The sequence below is a fragment of the Alnus glutinosa genome, chromosome 4, assembly GCF_958979055.1.
Source record: "Alnus glutinosa chromosome 4, dhAlnGlut1.1, whole genome shotgun sequence".
Lineage (NCBI taxonomy): Eukaryota > Viridiplantae > Streptophyta > Magnoliopsida > Fagales > Betulaceae > Alnus > Alnus glutinosa.
The window spans coordinates 12,437,721-12,450,046 of NC_084889.1; the positions used below are offsets into that span (position 1 = coordinate 12,437,721).

General features: G+C 36.3%; 1 protein-coding gene across 1 annotated transcript; it reads left to right on the forward strand.

The window, feature by feature from the left end:
* The first annotated feature begins 202 nt into the window (after positions 1–202).
* On the forward strand, positions 203–9,934 carry LOC133866697 (homeobox protein knotted-1-like 2). The gene is made up of 5 exons (XM_062303314.1): positions 203–1,099; positions 1,443–1,565; positions 1,680–1,815; positions 8,905–9,161; positions 9,249–9,934. The coding sequence occupies exons 1-5, from the start codon at positions 707–709 to the stop codon at positions 9,450–9,452; spliced, it is 1,113 nt and encodes a 370-aa protein (XP_062159298.1). The 5' UTR covers positions 203–706; the 3' UTR covers positions 9,453–9,934.
* The last annotated feature ends 2,392 nt before the right edge of the window (positions 9,935–12,326 follow it).

The window sequence follows — 12,326 nt, forward strand, 5'->3', positions numbered from 1 at the left end:
TTGCCAGTACCCACAAAACAAGTAAAAAAGTAGAGTATTATTAATGTCAATTAAAAGCTCTTTTTAGTCAGTACTATTAATTAAAAATTATCTAAAGCGCAGAAAAAAAAAATGAAGAAAATAAAAACGTACGTCCCGTGAAACAAAAGGGTAGTATATAATAATAACAAATGAAAAAAAGGAGGAAGGTAGCTAGCTAGGAAGGAAGAAAAATCTACAATCCCATAGTTGCCTAGCTTATCTCCTGGCCTAGCTTATTTGCTTTTTGTAATTTTCAAATATTTCTTTTTCTTTCATGAAAAGAAAGTCTTGTCAGTCACCCAAGTAACGGAGCCGCTGCCGGTTCCGGCATAGCAACCTCTCTTTCCTTCTTCCTCATATCGAGCCCTTCTGATTTGCTCTTTCTGCTTCCCTATCATGCCCAAATCCTGGTGCAACTTTACTTCAAGGCCTCCCTGAGCCAACTCTTGCAGCTAATTTTCTTCCTAATTCTCCACAGTCCCGACCCTTTTCTTTTGTGGGTAAACAACAAAACAATAGAAACTCAGTCGTGGTTGTAAGCTACCGGCTGTCTCCATCATCTAGGGCTTTTGGTTCTTCCTCTACCTAACTATTTCAATTCTTGCTTTTTAGGGTTTTAGAATTCTTTTCTTTCCTCGTAATTTTTTTTTTTAAAGTGGTTTCTGTCATCTGGGATTGTCGAGGAATGGAGGAATACAATAATCACCTTAACGAGAATTCAGCTCCGAGGGGGAATTTCCTGTACGCGTCACCGGTGCTTGCAGTGAATTCTTCTGGTTATGGGAGGACGAGCAGTGGGTCAAACGTGGGAAATCAGCAAACCCAGATGCCCATCAACTCCTTTCCTCTTCAATCCGGCGGAGAGTGTTTTCAATCGGAATCACACCCAATCGTGAAGACCGAAGCCACCACTTCGCAACATGTTCAGAAATTTCATTACCCTTTGATGAGAGTTCAGCAACAGCATCAACAACAACAAGGGAATGAGAACTCCGGTGATGTTGAAGATATCAAAGCCAAGATCATGGCTCATCCTCAGTATTCCAACCTCTTGGAAGCTTACATGGATTGCCAAAAGGTATATATATATATATATATATATGTCTATATATATATATTCACCGACCACACAGTCTACATTAGAACATTAAAGTTGGATGAATACACATAGAAGGGAACCAAAGGGGATCACTCGAGTACTTAGAATATTGGTCCTGATGTCTCTTGAGGTATCAGGTCCGACGCCCGACTTTATCCTATTAATATGGAGGGAGCGCTTTGAACGGTATATCGGGATCTAATAATCCCGAACTCTCGGTTATAAAAAAAAAAAAGAAAAAAGAAAATTATGTATATATATATATATACACATAGAAGGTTGATCAAGCCTCTTTATCTTTCTTTTGGTGTAACAAAAACAGGTGGGTGCTCCGGCTGAAGTGGTGGCTCGGCTCTCAGCCGCCCGCCAGGAGTATGAGGCGCGGCAACGATCGTCGGTGACTTCAAGAGAGACTTCGAAGGACCCAGAACTCGATCAGTTCATGGTGATTAATTCCGCCACTCTTCCCCATAACTTGATGATTTTAATTAAGCTGTCAATTTTGGAAAAAAAAACAAGCATCTTTATTATCTTAACGAAATTTGGGATGGCAAATCAGGAAGCCTATTATGACATGCTAGTGAAATATCGGGATGAACTAGCGAGGCCTATGCAAGAGGCAATGGATTTCATGCGTAGAATCGAAACTCAGCTCAATATGCTTAGCAATGGTCCCGTTCGAATCTTCTCCTCTGGTATTCCTCTTTCCATTTTTATATCTATCTACCTTACCTATATTAACATATGCCTATTTTTATTTTATTTATTTTTATTTTTATTTTTATTTAATTTCTCTTGGCAACTGAAGATACGTATTTTATTTCACTTCTTAACGTTTTCAATGAGTGAAACTTTGAACCCGATAACGCCTTCCACTAGTGAAGGAGAAATAGATCGTCTATCTGTGTCAGGAGTGGCTTAGCGAAACCCTAATGACGAGACCGGCCAATTTATATTGGATTTTTTTTTTATTATTATTATTTAAAAAATCCCATAAAGTGACGAAGACTAAGCGCACTTGTATGGTTGTAGAAACAACAATGATGAAACACACACGTTCGCTTCTGTAATGGGTTGGCTTTTACAGTTTTACACGGTCTGAGGATTCTGACAAATCATTCTTATTAGGGTTTCTTACCGAAAATCAAGGCTGTTATCTTTTTCTCATCGGCTAAGTAAATCACTGACTCTTATTCTATAGCTTTCCGTGATAAAATCTGACTCTGATTGTTGTCATTTCCCTGATTGTCTTAGACCAAAATTGGACCCTCTCTCTTTACTAGCTAAAAAAAAGTAAAAGTAAAAAATAAAAAAAAATAAAATATATATATAGGCATAGGATGCTGTTCAGCTCATTTGGTAGTGTACCCCTTGCATATAGCTTGCACGGTCTTGTCAGAAAATATAAATCTTTATTAATGTCCATGTTATTATATATATATATACGGGTTTTGTTTTCTTTTTCGCCCCATTCGTAAATCCAGAGTTGTATTTCTGGTCAACCATATTAAACATGAACAAGGAGAATTTTTTTTTTATTTTTTATTTTTTATTTTTATTCTTTTTGCTATTTTAATGCTGGTTCCATTTTCCTTTCTTTTTCTTTTTCTTTTTCTTTTCTTTTTTTTTAATTTTTATTTTAAAGCAAGATACCATAGAAAAAAAATTAAAAATAAACTGTGATAAAAAAATGGTAGAGACCCAACAAACACCCCAATATTTAGCAAAACAATGCAAGAAATGAAAACTAAAACTAAAACTCAATGGATCCAACAAGATCGGGTCCAATAATTCCTTGACCAAAGACTGAGAAGAGGGTGGCCATGGTGGCGGTATGATGTAATCCGATAGTAGTACAGCTGAAAATAAATGTGACTGAAGATGATTGCGTTGAGGTTGCTGCTGAAAATTTAATTATTATTATAGTGTGGTAGTGTGCTTGGTTGAACGTAGTTTGTGGGAAAACATCGATCTTACATAAATGTATTCTTGATTGTATTTTTTGCATGTACTTAAGCTAAATAAATAATTAAACTGTTTACGAATATATATATATATACACACATAACTCAATGTTTTGAGTTCAATTCATTTATTTATTGAACTCTAACCTAAATTTAGGCTCGTTTATTGAATGAATCAAACTCATATAAACTTGTTTTTGCATGTTTAGGTTTTATAAACCAATATAACTTAATTTTTCTTATTTTATTAAAAGAAACATGATTTCTTTCGTTAATTTGTACAAAATTGATAAGTGATCGACTCTGATGCGTTCTCTGTCTCTCATTTTTAATTTATGTTATTTGATGTTGAAAATGCAATGAGGGAGTTGTTGTTTGGCAAGATTTCCTGGTTGGTTGAAGCCAGTGAACTTTTGTTCTGGTCTCAAGATCATATACAGCTGTTGCCGAATTAGTTCTAAACATTTTACGTGGCTTGTTGGCTTGAATTTAATGGATTTTACGATTATGCGTTAGGTATATCGTGCTACTATTTTTTATTTTTGTTAGCTCAATCAGATATATATCATTGTTTAGCAAAGTAGAACATGGATGGCTTAATCATTTCTCATATCAAAAGAAAAGTGCTTCCTCACCCTATGGCTTCTTCCTCCTATCTGCTGTCTCCAATTTAGTCGAATTTTTGCAATATAGAAAATGATATATTTTATAATTCTTCATGAACTCATGCTAACGGAACTTCTTACTTGGAAAAATCAATATAGCAATGTTGGGCCTTAATTCGAGCCACAATTTCTGGCATGTTAGGTTGCATATATTGCACATTGTCTCAAATCAGTTATAAATGTGTGTATCTGTATTATTGGCCTCTATATATAGGTCTTTTCTGTACAATACTATGCATGATTTAATATACAATCTTATTTTTAACATGGTATCAGAGTAACTTTTATGTGGCCTTAACCAAATGACATTGGCGTTTTCCTAGTGTCTCCTTCTTGGCGTACTCGCTGAGCACCTCACAGTTTTTTCACATCCTTCATGCGCCTCCACGAGCCTCGGTATGTGCTGTCAGTGTCTTCTTAGCCTTCCTCGAACCAAATTTTGAAAATCTAAAACCAAATACAGGTTTGTAAGGTATAGATCTATCGATATGTGGAAGACTCATCTTCACTGACCTTTGCACACTAGGGGTGAAAAGGCGGACAGTTAATAATTGCATACTAACTGCCTAACTACTAACCGCCTACCCCAATATATATAGAACAAAATTGCTTCATATGGGGTTTTAAATGACACCATACATTTGGTAAAAAAAAAAAAAAAAAAAAAAAAAAAAAAAAAAAAAAAAAAATCTTAAATAAACCCAAAAAAGAGGTCCAATGAAGGCCTAACACCTAAAAATAAGTCTAAAATGCCAAAATATAATAGTAGTTATGTGGTGTAGTTATAGTTGGTAACCACCTAAGTTGTGGCGGTTACAGTTATAAAAATAGAATAAAGGCGATTACGGTTAGCAGTTAGCGGTTAGCAGTTAGAGGCAATAACTGCTAACCGTAATTGATTTTTCACCCATATTGCACGCACCTCCACATGGTATCGGCAGTAAGTAAATGAGCCTCACACGCCGCCACCATACCTATTTTCAGCAAAATAACCACCAAAAGTGATTTTTCAGCCCCAGATCGATGGATATGTGCAGTTTCAGCCATTCTCGCTATTGCACACACCCGAACGCGTCAACTAACTTTGTTGCTGGCTCTCCCATGCGCAACCACCTGTCTGTGACATACCTCACATGCTAACACGTGTTGGCGACCAGAGTACATGCACTAGAAGACACATTGGTCCGTCATCTTCATGCGCACCACGCGTGCTTCACTGATCCAGGTGACCTGGTCAACCTATGTCAGGTCCGTTTAGCCCAATCCATCTACCGGGTTCGATTCGGTCTGTTGGGATTCAAGCCAAACCAGCCCAACCATCAACCTAGTCTATCAGGTTGAGGTCCGTTCATCAGGGTTTAGCTCATATCGACCCGACCATCAACCTGGTCCACAGGGTTTAGGTCGTTTGGACCCACTATCAACCCAGTGCAACGCATTTTGGGCCAAATCGACCCGGCCACTCTCAGCAGGCTTCACTCATTTGTTGCTCTTTACGCCACTTCGCTTGAGTCTCCAAATTCTGTTCAATCTAGGTATCCTGCAAATACTCCACTACATGACTTTTGCTGATCCATCTGAGTAAGATTTCTCCCATCCCATCTTGAGGATTGTCATTGCTTTCATGCTTTAGCTGCTTTGCATGAACTTCACTTCTATCATGAGGCATCCGCTAACCCTTTTTAGTAAGCTGTTATGAAAGGGGAACTTGGTGCTATATACAAGAATCGTACTTGGGGATCTAGTTGACTTGCCTCCATAAAAGTTTGTTGTCGAGTGTAAATGGGTCTGCAAAATTAAGACTTGTTCAAATTGTGCTATTGCCAAGTACAATGGCCAAAGGTTTTACTTAGAAGTATAGTGTAGATTATGAATAGACCTTTGCTCCTGTTACTTGCCTCTCTTTTGTTTATGCTTTTCTAGCTGTTGTTGCCTCTCGCCATTGGTCTATTTTTAACATGGTTATAAAAAATGCATTCCTTAATGGTGATCTGAGCAAAGAAGTCTATATGCATCCACTTCTTAGACTTTCCCATCCTCCAAACAAGTTTTGTCATCTCCGTCGAGCTCTATATAGACATAAGCAAGCTCCTCGATCTTTGTTTGCTAAATTTAGTACCACTGTCTCTAGTCTTGGATACTTTATCATCTCCTATGATTCAACCTTGTTTCTTCATTGCATAGATTAAGGCACCATTCTTCTATTGTATGTTGAAGACATGATTATCAATAGAGACGACCTAGTTGGTATTCAGGTGCTAAAACAGTTTCTTAGTCTGCATTTTCAGATTAAGGATCTTGGCCCTTTCAACTATTTTCTTAGTCTTGAGATTTCCTCTTCTTCTAATGTTACTATTTGACACAGGTCAAATACATCTCTAATCTGCTATCATAGGCCAATCTTATAAATAGTTTGATCGCCGACACGGCGATTGAGCTTAATGCTCGTCTCAATCCTCATGATGGCGAACTTTTTTGTGATTATACTTTGTATCGGCATTTGGTTTGCAGTCTTGTTTGTCTTACTATCACTCGGCTTGATATCTCATGTGTTGTCTATTTGGTGAGTCAGTTCATGGATGCTTCACGCTCAACTCATTTTGCGGGCGTGCTTCATATCTTCGGTACCTCAAGGGGACATTATTTCATGGTCTCCATTTCTCCTCTCAGTCCATTCTTCAGTTGCGTGCTTATACTAATGCTGATTGGGCAGGTGATCCTACAGATCGCCTCCCTACTACTGGTTACTGGTTACTGTTTCCTATTTGGCACATATCTTATTTCTTGGCAATGTAAGAAATAGATTGTTGTTGCTCGATCTAGTACTGAGGCATAATATCATTCTCTAGCTAACACCACCTCGGAGCTTCTTTGGCTATAATGGCTATTACAGGATATGCGTTTCTCTCTCTCCTTTGCTACTCTTATATGTTGCGACAATAGGAATGCTATTTAAATTGTCCATAATGATGTTTTTCATGAACGGGCCAAAAATATTGAGATTGATTGTCATTTCGTCCGTCATCATCTTCTTCTGGGCTCACTGTAGCTTCATTCTATTACATCTCATGATCAGCTAGTGAATCTCCTCACAAGGTTACATCTTGTTTCGCGATCTTGTCTCCAAACTCAAGTTGGTCTCTTGCATTCAACCTTGAGTTCAAGGGGGGCTATTAAGTTAGATATATTGTATATAGTCCCACAATGGCTATTGGTGTATGTATGTATTATTGACCTCTATATATAGACCCCTCATGTACAATACTATGTGTGATTCAATATACAATCTTATTCTCAACATGGCAAAAATATAAAACTTGTCAATCATACACTACCAACTAGCTTGGTACATGTTAACATTAATTTTTTTGATTATTACCGTCTACTATTAGCGGCCACTTTTGTGTCGCCGCTAAAAAGTTGGACGCTAATGAAGCAAATTCTTGTAGTGGTTGCAATTCTAGTTTCTACCATTGGCCTCATCGTTACTAGAACTTGTCAATCATACGCTAATAGTCTCTAATAATAATTTTAAGGGTTGACTCTCTTGGTCAGATCTTCATCTCTCTTCTGGTTGTTGCTAAAATCTCATGTATAAAAGTTGTTGACATGATTACTTCTGCTGTTATTCTAGATGTAGAGAATGCTTTATAATATATACATTAACTTGTTCAATTCAACTAAGCTTTAGTTCCAATTAAATTGGGGTTGTTGTTAATCGGAGACAGCTACATGTATTTTGTTTCTACGACTCTGTGTCATATTTAAGGCAAAGTCTCTATCGCCTGGTTATTTAACATGTTGGTTTGGAATTCGTCAGTTTTATGTGCAGAAATAATCTGAAGTCTGAGGAATGTGATTTCATTTTTTGTCCCATTGAGGTTGAGGCTATATCGTCTTCTAAACGGATTTTGTTTTTCTTATATAGAGCATCATTAATGTAAATCATAGTTCTCTTAACCCAAATTAATTTTAATTTTAAGCAACATTTGTTAATTCATTTTCTCAAGTTCATGCGGTTTTTGCATAGTGGCTGGCCATCCTTTCTGTCATAGTTGGTCAGCCACATGAGGCAATATATCTAAAAATACAATTGTTGTTTAAGTATGGATGTTGACAGACATTATTGAGAAGGAAGAAAGGGAATTTAAAATTATTGCAAAGTGGGAAAATGGCGTTTAAAAGGAATGGTTTAATAGGATTTATGATCTGGATATATAAGCCAATATCCAATCAATGATTGAAATATGGACATACATTTCTTACAAATTAACTTTTAAAAGTGATATATGTCCTTATAATATTATGTTTAGCAGATGAAAGACTCAAAATGACTCTTTGTATTAGTGAGAGTTTAATGGGTTTGCTTTAGCTCAATGGAACTTCCACCACCCTTAAACAAGGGTTGGTGGGAGAGAGATCATGTGTTCTTATCCCAGTGGGTGCAAGAGTTAATTTATTGAATCAAAATGAAAAAAAAAAAAAAGAGAGCTAGAGCGTAAAAGATTCATGAGGTATAGCCCATAAAATTGAAAAGGGGTTTATCACGAAACAAAATCCACTCGGACTTTTTATCGTAACCTTTTTCCTTACAAAGATTTTCAATGTCGGATAGTTGTAGTTGTTTTGCATGGCAATATCATTAAGATTTTTCATCATTATTTGTCATGAACATACATTGTGTTGAATGTTTAATGTGATCACATTCAGTTAAGTTAGCTGAATGGTCCCTCTCAATCATGACGTAGAAAATTTAAATGTTGACTTTTTTATTTGAAATGTCATTTCATTTGTTTATAACATGTGGGATTTTGTAAGGTAAACCTCGTCAAGTTTAGAGAATGCGAAATGCTAGATAATATATTTCTATCCAACATTTATTAAATAAGGTTGACGCGGCAATCCCCAACTAACTATTGTATTAATCATTATTAAATAATAAAAAAATCCCATAGTTGATTTGAAGTGTTACCTTAACATTGTTAGATAATTGTAGGATATAAGTATAATATCTAGCATTATTCTTAAAAAATATGGAGATAAAATGCATGATAACCGTCCAGGAGTAACTGGTGTATACTATGCTGTAATATCATTTTTATCAAATTGGTCATAACCATCCAGTTTTTGCGTTCCCATTTGAGTAAATGAGCAGATCATGAGAAGTGTGAAGGTGTTGGTTCGTCTGAAGAGGATCAAGACAACAGCGCTGGGGAAACAGAATTGCCTGAGATTGATCCACGTGCTGAAGACCGTGAACTGAAAAACCACCTATTGAGGAAGTATAGTGGTTACCTAAGCAGCCTCAAGCAAGAGCTTTCCAAGAAGAAGAAGAAAGGCAAGCTGCCCAAAGATGCCAGACAAAAGCTACTTAGTTGGTGGGAATTGCACTACAAATGGCCTTATCCTTCGGTATGTGTAACCCACCCCCCCCCCCCCCTTCAAACTGAACTATAACGTCTTTCACAAATTGCCTATTAATTTGTGTTAAATACACAGGAGACCGAAAAGGTGGCATTAGCTGAATCAACAGGTTTAGACCAGAAACAAATAAATAATTGGTTCATCAACCAAAGAAAACGGCACTGGAAACCTTCTGAAGACATGCAGTTTATGGTGATGGATGGACTGCATCCACAGAATGCGACTATCTACATGGATGGCCATTACATGGGTGATGGTCATTACCGTTTGGGACCTTGAGCAACGATTCTCTTCCATCCATGGTTGTTATTTAAGTTGTAATGGTTTTATATAAATCAAATATAACGGAGAATTGTGTAGTAGTAAGGCCTCGTGAATTCAGTCATCGATCGGTATGATTTAGTGAAAGCTAGCTTTTTTTACAAGCAATGCCACCAGTATAAATTAGGTGAAAGCTAGTGATCCGTTGCTGGTGGTGATCATTCAAGATGGAGTACTACAGTAGTAATTGTGCCATTTACATCAATTTGGGATGCTTTTATTTGTTTCCAGTGTGGTAGAGGATCCGGAGCCCCAGTGTGTTACTTTGCTGTATGTGATTTGAATTATGTAAGGAGGTAATAGGGCAGAGACATTTTAATTTGGAGCATTTGTACTGTAAACCCTTATGCATATCTGTAAAGGCAACTGTTAGCCGGTAAGTGTATATAGTGAGAAGAAACTGAATATGAAGTTAATGAGGGTGCAATATTATTAGTCCATCTCTTTTGGGTCTTTTTTTGTTTTTCTTTAGCTTGTGCTTCAAATCTGCAGGCAGATTGTTAGAAATATAAGGTTTCTTGCCATATCAAGAGTGGTGACTTCCATGCTCATTTGTGGTTGGATTATTAGCCTGAGGATGTCCTTGCTCCCTGTCCAAGAAGGGGGCTAGACCATCATGTGAGAGTTTATAGAATATTTTTCATATTATAATGTATTTTTTTAGGTATTTATCTCAGCAATCTATAAGTAATCGATCAAATTTCCAATATTTGGTTATCTTTACTATTTCACATCACCTACAATATATTTTCTTTATATATAGACTCCTCTCTCTAAGACAATTGTATTCAAGCCATTCAATAACATTGGAGTCGTATCCGTGTCTTCCTCATGGTTGATGTGAAGAAACTCAAAGGAAGGTTGAAGACAAGTGTTTTGGAAGGATAATCCCTTTGGAGTAGAAATCTAGGAGGAAAACAAAGAGAATAGATTGTCAGAAAAAATGAATGAATTGAAATTCGTTCTTCAGAACCCCCTTAATTTATAGACCACAATGCAACTCTTAATGAAGAGTTGCATTGTTTTTCCTCTAACCTTCAAGGAGGTCTTCACCTCCCATGGAAACAAGGTGCAAGGATGACAACATTTGTTAGTGTGATTATGTGATACCCCGAACTTTTAGTAAGGGTTAAAAGTGCTTAAAATATAACTTAAGGATGCTAGGGTTGATTCTCAATTGGTAAAGTATTGTGAGATGTTAGAGTTTTTAAGAATTTCCTGTCTAGCTGAACGTTCGAATGGGATCTCAAATGCTCGATGCTAAACGTTCGAGTTGGATCTCGAACACTCTAGTGGGATTCCGAAAGTTCAACGTTTGACTTCGAACATTTGATGGGAGGCCTTTATAAGCATCCTTAAGTTCCTTCCACCCATTTTTGACGCCCCATTGCTTTAGAAACCCTAGAGAGAGAGAGAGTGGATTCTTGTAGTTTTACCTTCAAAGGAAGTAACCCCTTGCCTTAATCTTGTTTTTGTTATTGTTGTTGTTAGTCAATTAGCATATGATATCTTAATGGTTAAACAATTGTATGAGAGTTTAAATGTTTACCCTTGAATTGTTTTAGAAGATTTGTGGTAGATCTAGAGATGAGTTGAATATTTAATGCTTAGGACAAACTTAGATGTGCTTGAAGGCTATATTTCTGGATAGGACTGTTTGAGGAATAGTGTTGGAACCACTGATATTGTTAGATTAAGGTTTGGTTAGAGATTTGGAATTAGATGATTTTTTCGCCTGTGACCGAACGTTCGACAACTGCTGAACGATCGATGCCGATTGTTCGACGTAGATACCGAATGTTTGATACTATGACATAATGCTTATTTTAATCGGTTTAGGGTTTTTAGATGCATAATTAATGTTTCATTAGGGTTTTAGTATGTGGTTAGTTTCATATTAGAGTGTGACTTGCAAAATCATGAAGTTGAGCTTTAAGATGTCTGGACTTAGAGGATAGGCGTGATGGTAAGTAAACTGACTGTGGAATTATAAATAAACTTTCTTGCATGATGTTGCAAATGAGAATTGAAGATATTCTTACTACATGAAATGATATAATTTGTTGACATGTTGTGAGCCCATCGTATCAAATGCTAAATTATGTTTTACGTACCAAGCATGTTTTAACTATGAAAGATAATGAAACGATATGGTTATGAGATATGGAATGAGTTATGATTACTCTGAGAAGGGAGTCGGTATGCGGTATAGATTATTCAGTAAGGGATTCCGATCTGAGTACGGATACTTTGTAATAGGGTGTAAGTATGCATTACGATTACTTAATGACAGGTCTCCGATACGAGTTATGGTTACCTTGTAATAGGGTGCCGGTACGACGGCATAGCCAATATATTTACGGTCCCTTGTGGTAATGGAACCGATACGATACGGATTACCTATAAGGGATCTTGTACGTCGTATACCGGTATAAAAAGGGACGGAAATGCTTAATAAGGTGACCTCAACCGTATGAGGGTAAGATACATGTATGATGATGTTGAAGAAAGAAGAAATGATGTGATGAGATAAAGTTATAGTTTTAAAGTAAGTGAAATGTGCAAAGATGTTATGTTTTAAACTCTAATATATATATATATATATATATATATATATATATATATATATATATATATATATATATATATATATATATATATATATATATATATATATATATATATTAAATACTTTAAAGTGAAATTGTCATGAAACCACGCCTCGCTTTACGAATTTATTACATTATATTTTCAATCATATATTTTCTTAAACACATGTAAAAACCTTCTAAAAGTGTATGGTATTATGAAAAGTCATTTTGAGTCTATCAA

Coding starts and splice junctions, on each gene's coding strand:
- LOC133866697 (XM_062303314.1), top strand. CDS start 707: ATGGAGGAATACAATAATCACCTTAACGAGAATTCAGCTCCGAGGGGG. Junction 1,100..1,442: donor CTTACATGGATTGCCAAAAG/GTATATATATAT, acceptor TAACAAAAACAG/GTGGGTGCTCCGGCTGAAGT. Junction 1,816..8,904: donor CGTTCGAATCTTCTCCTCTG/GTATTCCTCTTT, acceptor GTAAATGAGCAG/ATCATGAGAAGTGTGAAGGT.